Raw genomic sequence first — 18,547 nt, 5'->3', positions numbered from 1 at the left:
TATGCTCTGCTGGAGCCAGTCAAAAGCTCGCCCCTTGCTTTTGCTGGGGAGCCGAGGGGCCTTGCTGAGGCGCACGCTGCTGACGAGAGCGAGCGCGCTGGGGCTTAGCCTGGGCCGCAGGCTGTCGAGAAGGGGGATTGTACCTACGCTTGCCAGAAGAGTAGGGAACAGTCCTCCTTCCCCCCAAAAATCTTCTACCTGTAGAGGTAGAGGCTGAAGGCTGCCGGCGGGAGAACTTGTCGAATGCGGTGTCCCGCTGGTGGAGATGCTCTACCACCTGCTCGACCTTCTCTCCAAAAATATTGTCCGCACGGCAAGGCGAGTCCGCAATCCGCTGCTGGAGTCTATTCTCCAGGTCGGAGGCACGCAGCCATGAGAGCCTGCGCATCACCACACCTTGAGCAGCGGCCCTGGACGCAACATCAAAGGTGTCATACACCCCTCTGGCCAGGAATTTTCTGCACGCCTTCAGCTGCCTGACCACCTCCTGAAAAGGCTTGGCTTGCTCAGGGGGAAGAGCATCAACCAAGCCCGCCAACTGCCGCACATTGTTCCGCATGTGTATGCTCGTGTAGAGCTGGTAAGACTGGATTTTGGCCACGAGCATAGAAGAATGGTAGGCCTTCCTCCCAAAGGAGTCTAAGGTTCTAGAGTCTTTGCCCGGGGGCGCCGAAGCATGCTCCCTAGAACTCTTAGCCTTCTTTAGGGCCAAATCCACAACTCCAGAGTCATGAGGCAACTGGGTGCGCAGCAGCTCTGGGTCCCCATGGATCCGGTACTGGGACTCGATCTTCTTGGGAATGTGGGGATTACTTAGTGGCTTGGTCCAGTTCGCAAGCAATGTCTTTTTTAGGACATGGTGCAAGGGAACAGTGGACGCTTCCTTAGGTGGAGAAGGATAGTCCAGGAGCTCAAACATTTCAGCCCTGGGCTCGTCCTCCACAACCACCGGGAAGGGGATGGCCGTAGACATCTCCCGGACAAAGGAAGCAAAAGACAGACTCTCAGGAGGAGAAAGCTGTCTTTCAGGAGAGGGAGTGGGATCAGAAGGAAGACCCTCAGACTCCTCGTCAGAGAAATATCTGGGGTCTTCCTCTTCCTCCCACGAGGCCTCACCCTCGGTGTCAGACACAAGTTCACGAACCTGTGTCTGCAACCTCGCCCGGCTCGACTCGGTGGAGCCACGTCCACGATGGGGGCGTGGAGAGGTAGACTCCCTCGCCCGCATCGGCGAAGCTCCCTCCGCCGACGTAGTCGGGGAGCCTTCCTGGGAGGTGGCCGCAGTCGGCACGACGTCGGGGACCTCACCCCGGGCGATGGGCCAGCCGGCGCCACGCTCGACGGTACCGGAGGCGCAAGCACCGCCGGTACCGGAGGGGTAGGGCGCAACAGCTCTCCCAGAATCTCTGGGAGAACGGCCCGGAGGCTCTCGTTCAGAGCGGCTGCAGAGAAAGGCAAAGAGGTCGATGCAGGCGTCGACGTCAGAACCTGTTCCGGGCGAGGAGGCTGTTCCGGGCTGTCCAGAGTGGAGCGCATCGACACCTCCTGAACAGAGGGTGAGCGGTCCTCTCGGTGCCGATGCCTGCTGGGTGCCGACTCCCTCGGCGACCCAGAGCTCTCGGTGCCGACGCGGGGAGGCGACCGGTGTCGATGCTTCTTCGACTTCTTCCGAAGCCTGTCACCGGAGCTCCCCGGCACCGACGAGGAGGACGTAGAATCCAGCCGTCGCTTCCTCGGGGCCGAGGCCGAAGGAGGTCGGTCTCGGGGGGACTGTACCGCAGGAGCCCTCAGGGTAGGAGGAGACCCACCCGAAGGCTCACCGCCACCAGCAGGGGAATGGACAGCCCTCACCTGCACTCCTGACGATGCACCACCGTCCGACGACATCAGCCGACGAGGTCCCGGTACCACCGACGTCGATGCAGTCGCCCGATACCTTGGCGCCGATGCAGAGGCCCGATGCCTCGATGCACTCGATGCAGTGGCGGCCGAGGAAGATGGTCTGGACGCTGACGTCGTCGATGCACTCGAAGATCCCGGTGCCGATGCCGACAAGAGCCCGAGAACAACACGTTCCACTGGGCTAATCTCGCTACCTGAGTCCGCCTTTGAAGCAGGGAACACAGACTACAGTTCTGAGGGCGGTGCTCGGCCCCCAGACACTGAAGACACGACGAGTGTCGATCAGTGAGCGAGATTATCCGGGCGCACTGGGTGCACTTCTTGAAGCCGTTGGAAGGCTTCGATGTCATGGGCGGAAAAATCACGCCGGCGAAGTCAAAATCCGAAATGACGGAAAAAGAGCACCAAAAATTTTTAAGGGAGAAAATCTCGACCGAGGCCGAAAAGAGGCCTACCCCGACGACGAAAGAAAACTTATCGGGGCAAAAAGCTGGAAGTACGGGAAGGGGTTGACACGAAACCCGGGGGGGGGGGTTCCGGAGCACTTCCCGACACTTTTAAGACTTTTCCGAAGAAAAAAACACGTCAAAAATAAATTTGGACGCGCGAGGTCGACTTTCCGGGGCTCGACACGGCGAAACACGACCGTACCGAGTGCGGACAAAAGAAGACTGGCCGGCTCGAGCCGGTTTCGGGCGGGAAGACGGCCGCGCATGCGCGGTGCGCGCGGGCGCGCAAGGACTAGCAAAGGACTTTGCTAGAGAAGTTTCCGATTGGAGGGGCTGCCGTGGACGTCACCCATCAGTGAGAACAAGCAGCCTGCTTGTCCTCGGAGAAATTCTGTTACTTTTACTGCCTCCACTACTTTCATTAGGAAGTTGTTCCTTGATTCACATCCCTTTATATAAAAAGATATGTTATTCGTGCGTCTATCTCCTTTCAGTTACATACCCTTTGCTTTAGAATAACTGAAGTGCAAAAGCAAACAAGACAAAATTAAGTATACCTTCATAGCTGCCATGTCTTGTTTAAAGTCCTGTTCATAAATACGAGCAAGAGACACTGGTGGTATATTCAGCTGTAAGAGATAAATCAGTAAACTATAAATCAAAATGTACTGATACAACAGAGATGTTCACATTTAAGGCGAGATATACTTTTTCCCATAGACACAATCTGACAAACACTTTAGCACATCTAACCCTTAATAACCAATTGGAAATCCTATAAAATTAGGCCTAAAAGATACAGCAGAGCTTATTACTCTGTTAATGGTGATGCCATTGCTATATAATGTAAGCCACATTGAGCCTGCAAATAGGTGGGAAAATGTGGGATACAAATGCAGCAAATAAATAAATAAAATAAATAAATTACTTTGAGACCATGGTTTAGAAAAATCAAAAATTGCAGGCAGTAGCCATGTAACAAATCCTTTTACACAATCACAGTTACAGTGTAGCTAACAGAGGACTAGAGGTCCATTGAGCTCAACTTCTAACTGTGCAATAGCTATCACTCCTTGGTAAACCAGTATAAAACAATATGAACACTGTGCGCCAGCTCTGCAGAATAAAGAAAACAAATTCTCTTAATCCCAGATAAGGATTGCATCATCACCTCTCTCTATACTAAAGGCTGACATCACCATACTCTTCAACTTTCTTTTCAAGTTATGGTCTGACTAGACAATATCCACTAGTAAAACATTCAACAGCTTTTCCTTTCTTTGAGCACAGTGTTGTAGTTGTCATATGTTTATTTGAATGGGTTCTCTAACAAACTGTTGGTAAAGCGAAGTTGCTCACCGATGACAGAAGGCCAGGTATCCTCACATGTGGGTGATGTCATTTGACGGCGCCCAATGCGGATGCTGACTAGTATATAGATGGTTTAAGAAAATTCTAGCAGCGATCCACTGTGCATGCACAGGTGCCTTCCCGCCAGACGCAGGTTCCTCAGTCAGGTAATATAGCTAAAGGAATACAACTCCTAGAGGAGGTGGGAGGGTACGTGAGAATACCTGGCCTGCTATCCTTGGAGAACACCTGCTACAGATGAGTAACGTCGCTTTCTGCAAGGACAAGCAGACCCAGTTGTATTCTCACATGTGGGAATCCTTAGCTACCAGGCTCACCAAAAACAACACCACTAGGACGATAAGGACTAAAATGTTGAGGTCTCAAAGTCAATTAACCTGAAACTATATACATACTAGTTATGAAGGTGCAGCCTGGAACATAACAAAACTGGGCCTGGGGGAGGGGGGGGGTGGATTCTAGACACCAAACAGTTCTGCAGGACCGAAGCGGATGACATGTCAGGTATCCTGATCATAGCAGTAGTGAGATGTGAATGTGTGGACTGAAGACCACGTCACAGCCTTGCAAAATCTCCTCTGTGGAGGCTGATCTCAAGTGGGTTACTGACATTGCCATGGCTCTGACATTATGAGCTCTATATAATCCTCAAGAGTCGGCCCAGCCTGGGCAAAAGTGAAGGAGATACAATCTGCTAATCAACTGGAAACTGTGTGCTTGTCAATGCCTACTCCCATCCTGTTTGGGTCAAAAGAAACAAAAAGCTGGGTGGACTGTCTATGAACTTTAGTCCGCTCCAGATAGAAGGCTAAAGCTCGCTTGCAGTCTAAGGGATGCAGTATGCTTTTGCCAGGATGGGCATGTGTTTTGGGAAAAATGTTGGTTGAACGACTGACTGATTAAGATGCAACTCCAACACTGCCTTAAGAAGGAACTTCGTGTGTGCAAAAGGAGGTCAAAGATATATCGCCTGTCATACAATCAAAGCAAATTACATATTCTATGTAGGTACTTTCTCTGTCCCTACTACGCTCATAATCTGTGATTTGTACCTGGGACAATGGAGGGTTAAGTGAAGAACTACTCTATTATGATGAAACTTAGTGTAAGGTGGATAAGCTACTAGGGCCTGAAGCTCACTCACTCTGTGCGCTGAAAGGACCACCACCTAAAACACAACTTTCCAGGTCAAATGGAGATTCATCAGCTAAGTGAGGACAACACTGAGATCCCACAACACTGAGATCCCACGACACAGAGGTTTGACAGGAGGCCTTCTCAACATAAAACCTCTCATGAAGCAAACAACTAGAAGCTGTGCAAAAATGGACTCACCTCCTACATGTTGATGATAAGCACTAATTGCACCGAGATGAACCCTTACAGAGTTGGTTTTCAAACTAGACAGAGGTGCAGGAAGTATTCAAGTAGTTTTTGTACTGGGTAAATAAAGGGATCTAAGGTACTGCCCTCACACCGGACAGCAAACCTCCTCCACTTAAATAAGTAACACTCCTTAGTGGAATCTTTCCTGGAAGCAAGATGCGAGACATACCCTAAGGTAAATCTAAGGATTTGAATTCTACGCTCCCAACATCCAAGCCATGAGGGCCGGGGATTGGAGGTTGGTATGCAGAAGGGGGTTCCTCATTCTGTATGAGAGTCAGAAAATATTCCCATCTTTGGAGGACTCCAGAAGAGGGACTAGAGCGAAGCAATAGCACAGAGCTCATTTAAATTAGTTTAAATAAGCTCTATTTGAATTCCACCCCTATGATCAAAGAACAGCGCTCTGATTGTAGGGGCGGAATAGCGCCTTAACCCTATGCCAGCACAGAGCTGGCATAGGCTCTGTTTCCACACACACACACACCCCCGTCAGTCAGGCAGCCTGGGCTGACAACATGTCCCGGGGGTCCATTTGACCCCTGGACCCCCCCTCCAAAAGTGAGGCCCTGGTGACCTAAAGTGCTCCCCGAGCAGGGATACGGGGGGGGGGGGGGAGACTAGAGGACCAGCAGTCCTCTAGCCCCCCCTAACCCCACCTAAAACTCAAAAAATCCCTGGTGGCCCAAGTGGGCTGTCATACCAAACCCCTCACCCACCCAAGTGGACCACTCCCCCCTCACCTCCATGTTGGAGGGAGTAGCACACTCTCACCTCTTTCCAGCGCCACCTTCAAAATGATGCACTGGGCAGGGCTGGGCACCGCCATTTTGAAGGTGGCCTTGGAAAAAGGAGGGAGTGTGGTACTCTATCCTCCAACATGGAGGTATGGGGAGGGGTCCATTACACCACCAGGGTGGGTGGGGGTTGGTGTGGCAGCCCACTTGGGCCACCAGGGAATTTTTTTTTGGGGGGTAGGGGGAGCTGGAGGACTGCAGGTCCTCTAACCCCCCCCCCCCCCCCGTATCACTGCTTAGGGGGTACTTTAGGTCACCAGGGCCTCACGTTTGGAGGGAAGTCCAGGGGTCAAATGGACCCCCAAGGACATGTTGTCAGCCCAGGCTACCTGACTGACGGAGGGGGGGGGGGGTGGAAACAGAGCCTTAACCCTAACGCCAGCTCTGTGCTGGCATAGGGTTAAGGTGCTATTCCGCCCAAACAATCAGAGTGCTGTTCTCTGATCATAGGGGCAGAATTCAAGCAGAGCTTATTTAAACTAATTTAAATGAGCTCTGCGCTATTGCTTCGCTTGGGCACTATCAGCACCGGGCTCCATCAGATGATGTCACCCAGATATGAGAATATGGAAGGCCTGCTTGTCCACAGAGAAAATCTGTTTTAATGTTTTGGGATCTTGCTAGGTACTTGTGACCTGGATTGGCCACTGGTGGAAACAAGATACTGGGTTTGATGGACCTTCGCTCTGTACCGGTATGGCAACACTTATGTTCTTACATTTTTTTTGGAATGTCCCAAAGACAACCCTCAGCAGCTTAAAAAACAAAAGCAGTAGGGCAATGACTGGAATGATCACTTTGTGTGCATACTAAACCAGAGTCAAACTAACATGGCTTCTACTGCAGAGCACTATGGATCTGTAACAGAAGTTACCATTCTGCCTGTGTGTGAAACATCAAGGATAACATGTTTGTGCTCTGTGTACTGGCTCAAACTGATATGAGGATTCTAGTCTGGATTTGTTTCTGAAGACCCAGCAGTGGAGACAAAACATTGAATTGCTCAGCTGCATTCCTTCCCTGTCTACACTGAAGACACTGCATATTAGATCCCATGTGATAGTGCCTATATGCGGTTGAACCTGAAAGCATTTTAAGAGCTCCGATATAGACTGGTTTCCGTAGGTGTATACAGCACTGATAACTGGAACTTACTAACTTCTTTGCAAGAAACAAAGGGGCATTGTACCTTACTTTGCATTCTGCTTGTTGTTTGGAATTTTGCTATTCTCACCATTGCTTTCTGCTTGCTGTTTGGAACTTTGCTATTCTCACCATTGCTTTCAGCAGGTCTTTGCTCAAAACATTACAGGGCACATTATCTCTGAGCTACAGTCTTCGGCAGAACACCTGCGACTCAGACTTCACTGGATCTTGTATTTCCCTGAGTATATGCACCTCTGTGGCCTTCCCTGTGGCACACACACCACAGTTTGCTGACAAATTCCAGCCCCGTTAGGGAGCAACAGACATTCTTAGATCCGTGGTTTGCATATTATCTGCCACGAAAGGTTGTATGGCTGTTTGTTATTCTCCTAGAAATCAGGAGTTAGATAGGTATGTTTCTTTTAACTGTCAAGTATGGGTCAGCCTTCGACACTGTTGCCTTTTTGTAAAAAAAATTATTAGTTGGGAAAAGATAAGACTTTGTAATGGAACGACTACTGAGAAACGTTGCTTTTGCTTTATTGCCTATATTTGTTGTTTGTGTTCCATAAAAAAAATCACTATTTGCATATGTTCCCAGTTTTGTTTTAATAGCCAGTGGACAGAGTGAACTCAGGACCAGGCACAGCCCACCTCTTTTCCCTTCATAGTGGGGGTTCATCTCAGATATACATATTGGGGGCTTTTGGTCAAGTTATCAATCCACCCCCCCCCACACACACACACACACACACACACACAACAGAAGAGGAAGGAATCTGCCTCTTCAGATTTAACGTTGAAGGGACACCAATGCCAGTGAACTGATCAGAAGCAAAGAGGCATCGGCATCAATTCTTGTCAAAGCACAATGCCAGAAGAGAGATATTGGCAGTAGCCGAAAGGCTTGACTAACCTCCTTGACACTGGAAGGGGCGTGCCAGTCTCAAGAGAGCTGGGTCCAACCCTCCCATACTCTTCAAGTGATGCAGGAAGATATGACCTCACTTACTGCAGCCCATTCAGTGTTGAGATTGGCAGTCCTCAATACACTGGACAGAAGAGTAGAGCGGAGGCTTGCAGACATCTAGCTCAGCTGAATGCTCAGGTAATGAATGCTAAAGTTGGCTATTATGGGGCCCACAGACTTCATCATCTCCAGTATGATGTGCAAGAGCAACCTTCTGATGTGCCTTGCAGAAGAGAAATAAGGTAAACGAAAAAGCGGCTTCAATCAAGGACCGCTGCAAAACTGTAAACTCTCTCCAAAGCAATCTTGCACCTACTTTCCATATCTACTAGGAGGCTCACTAGGAGAATAAATTGAACTACCCTCAAAGAATAAAACAAAATTACTCACCTCTAACAGGTGATTTTCTCCCTTCCTGGTCCCCCCGCACATGCTGCAGTCCTTCATTCTTCCAGACCGCCAGCAGCATCAGCAATAAAAGCATGCTGCCTTCGGATGGCCCTGAAACCCTCGTCTCTGCAACAACTTCCTGTTCCCACATAAGCGGGATGCTGCAGAGATAAGGGTTCTGAGCCAGCAAAAGCCAGCATGCTTTCATTGCCGACACTGCCAGCGGTCCGGAAGAATGGAGGACTTCAGTGTGTGCGGGTGAGGGGGGGGCAGGAAGTGAGAAAGGTAGCAGACCCCACGGGTGGGTGGGGGGGATGATGTGCAGATCATAATGGGTGGCAAGCTGTTTTTCTGGGGTGATGCTTGCTAACCCATAGTAAAACCTATGGCGCTTAGGCACCATTTTCTTTAGAAATCCATTTGGGGAAGCGACCACTCCCCTTACCTCCTACCCCTAGCTATGGCTATGATATGCAGGGTTTGTATTACTTTACAGTATCAGTAGACAGATTGTGTGTTACTATTACTGAGATGACACCAGAATTTGAATATATATTTGTTTTGTATGACAAGCAATAAATCTGGGACTGATGTGTTATATACAATTATTTAATATGAGATTGATGGAAGGCAAATTCACACTACATTTATTGTGAATTTTAGTGTTGTCCAACAGAATGCCACAAAAGAAACAGCTTGAGAACCACTACTTTAGAGCATTCCAAATGGCCCTTTGCTTGAGGAGGTTAATATGGAGATCTCTTTCCCAAGCAGACCAAGTTCCCTGGGTGTGAAGCCCATCCACATGAGCTCCCCATCCCAGGCTGGATGCATCCGTTGTTAGCACCTTCTAAGGAGGTGGAATTTGGATCAGTAGTCCCACAGTCTAATTCATCCGAATTGTCTACCAGAGAAGGGCATGAGTCAACTCTGGAAGTAACTGGATGACATCTGCTAGATTCCCAGCAGCCTGAGACCACTGGGAAGTTAGGGTCCACTGGGCCTCTCTCAAGTGGAGACGTGCATAGGAGTGACATGCACTGTTGAGGCCATGTGGCCCATCAATCTCAACACTTACTGAGCTATGACCTGCTTGCTGCTTCGCACTTGTGAGTGTTGATAAGGTCTCTGCTCAAACAAAGTAACATAGTAGACGGTGGCAGATAAGGACCAGTATAGTCCATCCAGTCTGCCCAACAAGATAGACTCATTACATATGGTATGAAACATCATACGTATACCTGATCTTGATTTATCCTTGCCTTTTTTAGGGCATAGACCATAGAAGTCTGCCCGGCACTGGCCTTGTTCTAAAATTTCTGAAGTTGTTGTCATAGCCCCTGACAACCTCCACTCCAGCATATCCGAGTCTATTCAGCCTCAGTTAGGGCACGGACTGTAGAAGTATGCCCAGCACTGGCTTTCCTACCTAATCTCTCCTATGCTTCTTTGGATCCGATCCTTCTAACTAGGATTCTTTTGTGTTTGTCCCACAAATTTCTGTTACAGTTTTCATCTCTACCACTTCCTGTGGGAGGGCATTCCAGGTATCTACCACCCTCTCAGTGAAAAAATACTTCCTGACATTATTCCTGAATTGGCCCCTTTTCAACTTGATATCATGCCCTCTAGTTCAAAGCCCGAGCCTGCAATGTATTGAGCAGGTACTCCAATTGCTGGACCGGGAGAAGGTGGGACTTAGGTTGTTTATGATGAAACCTAACAGCTCCAGCACTCGAATGGTTAAGCACACTGACTCTGATGCCTCCTCCTGTGATGCACTCTTGACCAGCCAATTGTCCAGATAGGGAAACGCATATACTCCTAGTCTATGCAAATATGTCGCAACTACCACTACACACCTGAGAGCTGCTGAGAGGCCAAATGGCAGAATGCGGTACTGGTAGTGGTGTTTCTCTATGCAGAATCTGAGATACTTACTGTAACTGGGAAGTATCAAAATGTGGGTATAAGCATCCTGTAAGTCCAGAGAGCATTGCCAATAATTTTCCTGAATCATGGGGAGAAGGGTGCCCAGGGAAATCATCCTGAACTTTTCTTTGAGCAGGAATTTGTTCAGGGCCCTTAGGTCTAGGATGAGATGAAATCACCTTTTTGGGCACAAGAAAGTACCTGGAATAGAATCCATTCCCCAATTCCCCTGGTGGCATGGGTTTGACCACATTGGCTTGTAGAAGGGCGGATATTTCCTCTACAAGTAACTGTTTGGGCCGAGAGCTCATGAACATGCTCTTGGTGGGCAATTTGGTGGTCTTTGATGCCAACACAGGGCATAACCAAGATGGGACTATTTGAAAAACCCACCAGTTAGAGGTTACAAGTGGCCACCTGTGATGGTAAAAATTCAGCTGTCTCCCTACTGGCAAGCCGTCCAGGATGCTTACTTTGAGTGTGGCTATGTTCTCCTGGAGCCAGTCAAAAGCTCATCCCTTGCTTCGAATGGGGAGATGATTAGGGTTTCTCTGGGTGGGACTGGTAAGGCCAAGAATGCTGGGCTTGAGGGTTCTGGGCAGAGCTGGAAGGCGACAGAAACCTACACCTCTGAACGTAGTAGGGTTGCCGCCTCTCTATGAGGAAGAGGATGCAGCTGGAGGGTGCTGAGACAGTGTTTGGATTGTATCAGTATATTTCTTAAATAGGTCAGCAACCTCTTCTACCTTATCTCAAAACAGAGTATCACCTCAGCACGGAATATCAGCTAACCTCTCCTGAACCGCTGGCTCCAGATCAGAGACACGCAACCATGAGAGTCTGTGCATCCCTACACCCATGGCAGAGAGTCTAGATGCTATGTCAAAAGAATCATATGTGCTCCTGGCCAAATACATTCTGCACTCCAGCTGCTTACTGTTCAACTGGCGAAGCTCTACAGCCTCCTCCTGTGGGAGAAATCTGCAAGACTGAGTGTATTGCAGAGCAAGGACTGCAAATGATCATGTAAAGTTGGGAGGCCTGGATGTGGGCAATGAGCATCAAGCCTTGAAAAACTTTCCTCCCAAAAAGAGTTTAGTGTCCGAGCCTCTCTACTGGGGGGTGTCGAGGCATGAGTCCCGGAGCTCCTAGTTCGTTTGAGGGCAGAGTCGACCATCAGAGAGTGGCAAGAAAGTTGGGCCTTCTTGATATGATACTGTGTATCCACCTTCATAGTACACCTGAGAGATTCCCAGTTCTTCGTCAGTACATCCTTAAGGATAGGGTGCTTCGGACTTGCGCAAGGCGAATGTTGATAAGGTCTCTGCTCTGACTTGGGGAAGAAAAGCCCAAGCCTGCAATGTATCAAGCAGGACTCCTATATACTCCAATTGCTGGACCAGAAGAAGGTGGGACTTGGGGAAGTTTGTGATGAACCCAAGTAGCTCCAATACTCAAATAGTTAGGCGCATTGACTCTGATGCCTCCTCCTCTCACTTGTGGAAGAAAAAGCCCAAGCCTGCAATGCATCAAGCAGGGCTCCTATATACTCCAATTGCTGGACCAGAAAAAGGTGGGACTTGGGGTAGTTTTTGATGAACCCAAGTAGCTCCAATACTCAAATAGTTAGGCGCATTGAATCTGATGCTTCCTCCTTCAATAGGGAGACTTGCAGTACAGGACAGTTAACAACTCTTCCTCTGTCTCTAACTTAAATGGGATGGCAGAAGCCATATCCCTGACAAAACGTGAAAGAGACCCTCAGGTGGAGATTTACATTTCTGTTGTTGTGGGGAGGGATCAGAAGGCAAGATTCCTCTTCCGAGAGGTAATGAGAGTCCTCTCCAAGTCCCATGAACAGTCTCATTCAGATTTCTCACCGTACTCAGCTGTACTCTCTGACTCCAGAGAAAAGTTTCCTCCCCCAACACTGAGAGTGGTACTGTATGTGTCGATGTCGACAACCTTCAAGGTGCCAACATTGTGGATCTCTACACAGGCATTGATGGAGCCTCAGGAACACTCTGGGGTTGATCGGTTTGCAGCTGCAGCATTTGTGCCAACTCCTCCCAGAGCTCGGAATCGCTCATCAAAGGAATGCGTCAGCAAAGGCGGGGGAGCCAGGAAACAGGCCGCTTGAGAAGGTGTCGGTGCCAACTGGTAGTGGGGACCTGGCTGCCCGGAGACTTATACACCAGCAATTTTTCCAAAGAAAGGGAGCGCTCCTCCAAATGCCACCGATGCTAATTCCATCATGCTCCCGGCACCCTGTGTCGATGAGGACCGATGCTTATTCTTCTTGGGCTTCCCCCGATGCTCAGCATCACGGTCATTCAGTGCCAACAAGGATATGTCGAACCCGTTTGTGCCCTCACTGTCGGGTCCATTGCTGACCAGTCCCAGGGCCTACTCTCAATGCCCGATGTCGAGAGAGGTGGAGACCTTTGATGTTGGTGCAATCCCAGTGGATGTTGAAGTCTTGGCAATCATCAAGGTCGATGCTTCCGGTGCTGTTGATGTACCGGCCTTCGAGGAGCTAAAAAGTTTCTCGTTGAGCCTGCTGCACCCTCCGTGTCTTCAACTGCATTTTTAAACAGAAAGAACAAGAGTTAGGCTCATGGTCAGGCCCAAGGCACCCGATACATCACCCGATCACATTGAAGCCACTGGGGCTCTTCTGGGACATCGAGAAAAGAATTACTGCCAAATTAAACTCCTCAGTTGTTTACAGAAAAAGGGGCAGCCTTCAAATTGAGGTCAGTGCTCCAGCTTAAATGGGCCTAGCAACTTACAAAAACAAAAAGCAAACTTGAAGAGCCAAAAAAACTACTAAAATTAAAGGAGAAATAAAATACAATAAGAAATTAGGGGTGGGCAATTAACGCATTAACAACATTATTAATGCATTAATAGCATTTTAACACCGGATGATTTTTTTTTAATGCAGATCTGTCCCACAGTTACCTCAACAGCTCAGGCTCCAGATTTTCCCTTCTTTCGCGCTGCCTCAAAATCGTTTTTTTTTCCCTGCACGGCCGGGCTCTGCAGCTACATGAGTCACGCTATGCAGGAAGCTGGGGAAGTCTCGCAGTTTCAAGTCCCGTGAGACTCCCCCAACTTCCTGCATGGTGCGGCTCATGGAGCTGCAGAGCCCAGCCATGCAGGGGAGAAAAAAAAGGACTTTGAGGCAGCGCGAAAGAAGGAAAAACCCAGAGCCCGAGCTGTGGAGGTAAACAGTCTGCATTCAAAAAAATCCAGGAGGGGGGCATCAGAGAATCTTGGTGAAGGCTGGAGAAGGGGGACATAAGAGAATCTGGGTGAAGGCTGGTGAAGGGGGTATGAGAAACAAAGGCAGGGGCGGAGGGGCCCAATGACCTTTACTGCCTGGAGGCCCAGATCACTGTCAGTCCGCCCCTGGTTCACGATGTTTTCCCTAGGCAGCTTAAAACTTTGAAAAGGGACTGGCTATGCCCTCTGGATGTAAAGGAAACATACACTCATACATCCATATTAAAGGAAATATCTCAGATTCATAACAAGGAAACACCCAGCGTCACAAATTGCCACACATAATGCTTAGCTATGGTAGTGGCACAACCTTCGTAAAGTGGTAATCCATGTTTCTTTTTTTGCATAATTGGTTTGTCAAAGGTTCATCTCAGGAAGAAGCTCAAAGATCAATGCACAAAACATGGCTGCTGGAGTCATCAAGGTTCATCACAAATTACCCAAGTTCCATAAGCCTTCAACTAGAATTTACTGGAGCTCTGCTAGACACAAGTCAAGCAAAAGCTTTTCTGCCTGGAGTTCCCTGAGCAGTCTCAATCCCGCAGCAGTCAGCAGCATGTTTCCAACTGCTGAAGCTGGCAGTGCCGCCACCCCCCACATCTCGCACATGCTCAGTTCAATTGGCACCACCGTGCATGCATGCACGGGATGCTGGTTGAGCTGAGCATGTGTATGTGGGGGGGGGGGGGGCAGTGCCAGTGGCTGAATACACGCTGGTGACTGGCGTGGCGATGAGACTTTTCGGGCCTCGGGGAACTCCAAAAGATTCTTCAGCTGGAGGGGCCTGGAGATCTCCCCCAGCAAAGGTATTTATCTTTAGGAAGGGGGTGATCAGAGAGGAAATGCGTGGGTCAGGCCCACCCAGTCCACCCCTAGGCCCACCCAAAAATTGAGGTCTGGCTATGCTACTGCTCCATAATACAAGGAACGACTGAATCAGTAGGCATCAGCCTGGAGCAGGAGATTCCCTCTCCTAGTAGCTAATCCAATAGTCTGGTTAAAAAAAATAAATAAACCGCTAAAATCCAAAGAAGGGAAACAGCAGTCACCATAAACAATTGACAGACTGCTAGTATTAATTAACCTAGATCTAATGCATATAGTTAATGTGGTCATTTATGTATGTTCTAATGCAGTAATTCCCTTCCAGATTCTTTAAATTCATTTGTCCTTACACCGATGCATGCAAATTGTACTGGAGATGTCACATAGAAGGGCTTCACACCCAAAAACTTTAGTCTGCTCAGGAAAAACTACACCAATTTCCTAGAGCAAAAGGTGATTTGAACTTGCTAAAGACTTTCACAGATCAATTAACCAACAAAATTATCCTTATTTAGATGGACAATCAGGAAGCTAAGTGATATGACAACACACAAGGATACTCTCAGTATGCAGAACTGGGCCTTTTCTCAAGATGATTTTCAATCACGTATCTGGCATGGAAAAAAACATTGTAGTGGACAATCTACGTCAGGTCTTACAACCATTCAAGTGGTCCCTGAACTTCATAATAGCAAAAAAATATAAAATAAAAATTCTGCAAATGGAGAACACCTGTAAAGGACCACTATGCATCTCTCCAGATTAGGAAGATTACTCAGTTCTGTTCTATGACAGGGCCTCATGGCATACTAGCCTTGGATACCTTCCTCTTATACTAGGGGGGAAGGGTCTTCCGAAACATGTTATGATCCAATTTCACTTCTGGTAAAGACTTCCCTAAAACTGAGAAGATCAGAGAACTATGACATTCACAGCACCTTATCTGCCATGGCAAATTTGTTATTAGATTAGGGAAATCAGTTCATCCCAAAATCAGGTTCTTAGCTCTTGGTGTACAGCCAGGATGTTGAAAGGGTGACCATCAGTTCACTGAATCTGCCTGAGAGCATGTCTTGAGTTTTTCTTCCTTCTACAACAGTCTCCATTTACAAGATCTTATAATTTCAGGTGAAGATGATTTGCTGTTTGGTTTGACAGAAAGAATATAGAACCTTTTTCCTAGCCAATTAAAACAAAAAAATACTTTAATACCTGGCAAGTCCTATACTTGGTGATGACCACTTTGACACAGAGTTAGTGAGCTCCAGGTCTTAGTGACTGATTCATCTTATATAGTATTTTTCAACAATGGAATGGTTTTGTGCATGCATCCAAAGTTCTTGCCTAAGGTGGTGTCTAATTTCCATCTTAACCAGACCAGCCAATTTATCCCTTAGCCTAATGCTCATGACAGTCAATGTGCCTTACATACTTTGGATTGCAAGAGACTTAACCTTCTATCTGGAACAGATTAAAGCGCTCAAGTCAACCAGCTTTTTTTTTTTTTTACCCCAATAAACCTGGGATTGTGGGATTGTCATTGCCAATTATATTAACTGGCTAGCAAATTACATCTTTTGCTTATGTCCAAACAATGCAAAACCTAGAGGTCACATCATGGTTCATAACATCTGAGCCACAGCAAGAACAGCTTGCTTAAAGTCTGCAAATCTCCAGCAAGGGAACTAAGTTACAACATAGACTTTGGTCCATACATTGATATCCCATTACAGTTTGGATGGGGATTCCCCATAAGAGGCTTTGTCAATCTACCCTGCAGAATCTCTTTGAGATTTAGAATCCAAATCGATCTCTCAAGGGCCCATTTTTATGATTTCCACATTCCTGCTTATTTTCGAAAGAGAAAGACGCCCAAATTTCGACCCAAATCAGGAGATGGGCGTCTCTCTCCGTGGGCGCCCAAATCGGTATAATCAAAAGCCGATTTTGTGCGTCTTCAACTGCAATCTGTCGCGGAAATGGGCAAACTTGACGGAGGCGTGTCAGAGGCGTGGTGAAGGCGGGACTGGGGCATGTTTATCGGCCGAGGAAAGATGGGCGCCCTCGGCCGATAATGGAAAAAAGAAAGGCGTTTTTAGCATGAATTTAGGTCACTTTTTTGGACCTTTTTTTTTTCACGAACAAGTTCCAAAAAAGTGCCTTAAATGACTAGATGACCACCAGAGGGAATCGGGGATGACCACCCCTGACTCTCCCAGTGGTCACTAACCCCCTCAGACCAAAAAAAAAACAACTTTAACAACTTTTTTTTCCAGCCTGTATGCCAGCCTCAGATGCCATACCCAGCTCCATCACAGCAGTATGCAGGTCCCTGGAGCAGTTGTTAGTAGGTGCAGTGGACTTCAGCTAGGTGGACCCAGGCCCATCCCCCCCCCCCCCCCCCACCTGTTACACTTGTGCTGGTAAATGGGAGCGCTCCAAAACACCCCCAAAACACACTGTACCCACATCTAGGTGCCCCCATTCAGCCATAAGTGCTATGGTAATGGTGTAGAGTTGTGGGGAGTGGGTTTTGGAGGGGGATTTGGGGGGCTCAGCACCCAAGGGAAGGGAGCTATGGACTTGGGAAGTATTTTACTTTTTTTTTTGAATTGTCACAAGTGCCCCCTAGGTGCCCGGTTGGTGTCCTGGCACGTGAGGGGGACCAGTGCACTACGAATCCTGGCCCCTCTCATGACCAAATGCCTTGGATGCGTTCATTTTTGAGCTGGGCACCTTCGGTTTCCATTATCTCTGAAAAACAATACCGCCCAGCTCAAATCCACACAAATCTGGTGCATTTGCCCGGCCCAACCCGTATTATCGAAAAAAAAGATGGACACCCATCTTTTTCGAAAATACGGTCTGTCCCGCCCCTTCACGTACCCATTCTCGGAGATAGACGCCCATGGAGATGAGCGTTCGCGTTCGATTATGCCCCTCTGTGTTGGATTATAATACTTATGATATGATACTTTGAGTATTTGTTTTCTGACATGCAGAATGTTTCTTTTGACCTGTTGCTACCAGAATATTTGTTTGACAGGTTGCTACCACAACACTCCGTTGCGGTGGGTAACTCACTACAGGACTGTGCTGAGAAACAAGTCCAAAGGCTGGTGTTTTCATCAGAGGGTGCCTGGGAGAGAGGAATGCAGATTGGCCACTCATTGTTCTGTTCTAGGCACACTTGTTTGTGAGCTGTTATAAAAAGAGGGGAAAGCTCTGTCTAAAACAGAAGTTCTGTACCTGGTTGAAGGGACGCCTCTTTCCAGTGTGGAATTGTCCCGCAGAATCTTTGGGCAGTCATCGATGCTTCCCCGATTGATGTTGCAGCTCAGATGAAGGCTACAATCCTGTGGTGATGTATATATACTGCATAAGAGTGTTATGTAATATGTGGGTGCCTATTGATGTGTGAACTGCATAAGAGTGTTATGTAATATGTGTGTGCCTATTGTGTGAATAAACAATCTTTAAAGCAATATCCGAACCCTTGATTTGCTACACCTTCATTGTCTGTTAAAAAGAAAAAATTAAGAACTGAAAAAAGCCTGTTGCCAAGAAAAACATGTTGCTTATCTACTGGTCACCTGTTTTGGTTTCTTTTTTTTTAATTCTTACCCCTTTTTTTTTTCTTTTGGTAAGGGCCACCTGTAACTATGGATTTTAACTTGTGACATATCTTGTTGTCTCCTGACAAACCAATTTGTTACATATGTTTTTTGTGGATTGCAGGCAGAAGTCCTCAGAATATTCACCCACCTCCCCCTTTGAGTTCTATTAAGCTAATAAGTTAAATAGAAATGGCCCCACGTGAGCATAGATTCTATAATGTTTCTAAGCCAAGGGAATCTTTCCCACACCAGGCTCCATCAGATCATATCACCACTTGTTCTATGTGGACAGTAGGACAGAAGCACTCATATCTGCTGCAGGTAAGTAATTTCACTTTACTGACATATAATATGGACTTTTGCCCTGGAAAAGTCAAGGTTATATTAAGCTGGTTAATCTATAAAATGCCATCAGTCTCTGTGGTTTTTGGGTAGGATCAGCCATTCCTGAATTAATATGAAATACATCCACTG

At 47.7% G+C, this 18,547-nt stretch overlaps 1 protein-coding gene across 5 annotated transcripts in view; it reads right to left on the bottom strand.

Annotated features, from left to right (window-relative positions):
* Positions 1-18,547, bottom strand: part of CARS2 (cysteinyl-tRNA synthetase 2, mitochondrial) — a 263,903-nt gene that overhangs the window by 159,162 nt on the left and 86,194 nt on the right. For 4 of the 5 annotated variants that reach the window (XM_030201547.1, XM_030201546.1, XM_030201544.1 and 1 more), the window contains exon 4: positions 2,909-2,980. In XM_030201547.1, coding sequence (XP_030057407.1) covers positions 2,909-2,980 — 72 coding nt within the window. Of the gene's footprint in view, positions 1-2,908; positions 2,981-17,705; positions 17,910-18,547 lie in introns of those variants that run through there. The other variant, XM_030201549.1, reaches the window with a different exon arrangement.

Source organism: Microcaecilia unicolor, chromosome 4, assembly GCF_901765095.1.
Source record: "Microcaecilia unicolor chromosome 4, aMicUni1.1, whole genome shotgun sequence".
In the NCBI taxonomy this organism is placed as follows: Eukaryota; Metazoa; Chordata; class Amphibia; order Gymnophiona; family Siphonopidae; genus Microcaecilia; species Microcaecilia unicolor.
Note: the sequence above shows the minus strand (reverse complement) of the source record. Positions and strands in the feature narration are given on the sequence as shown.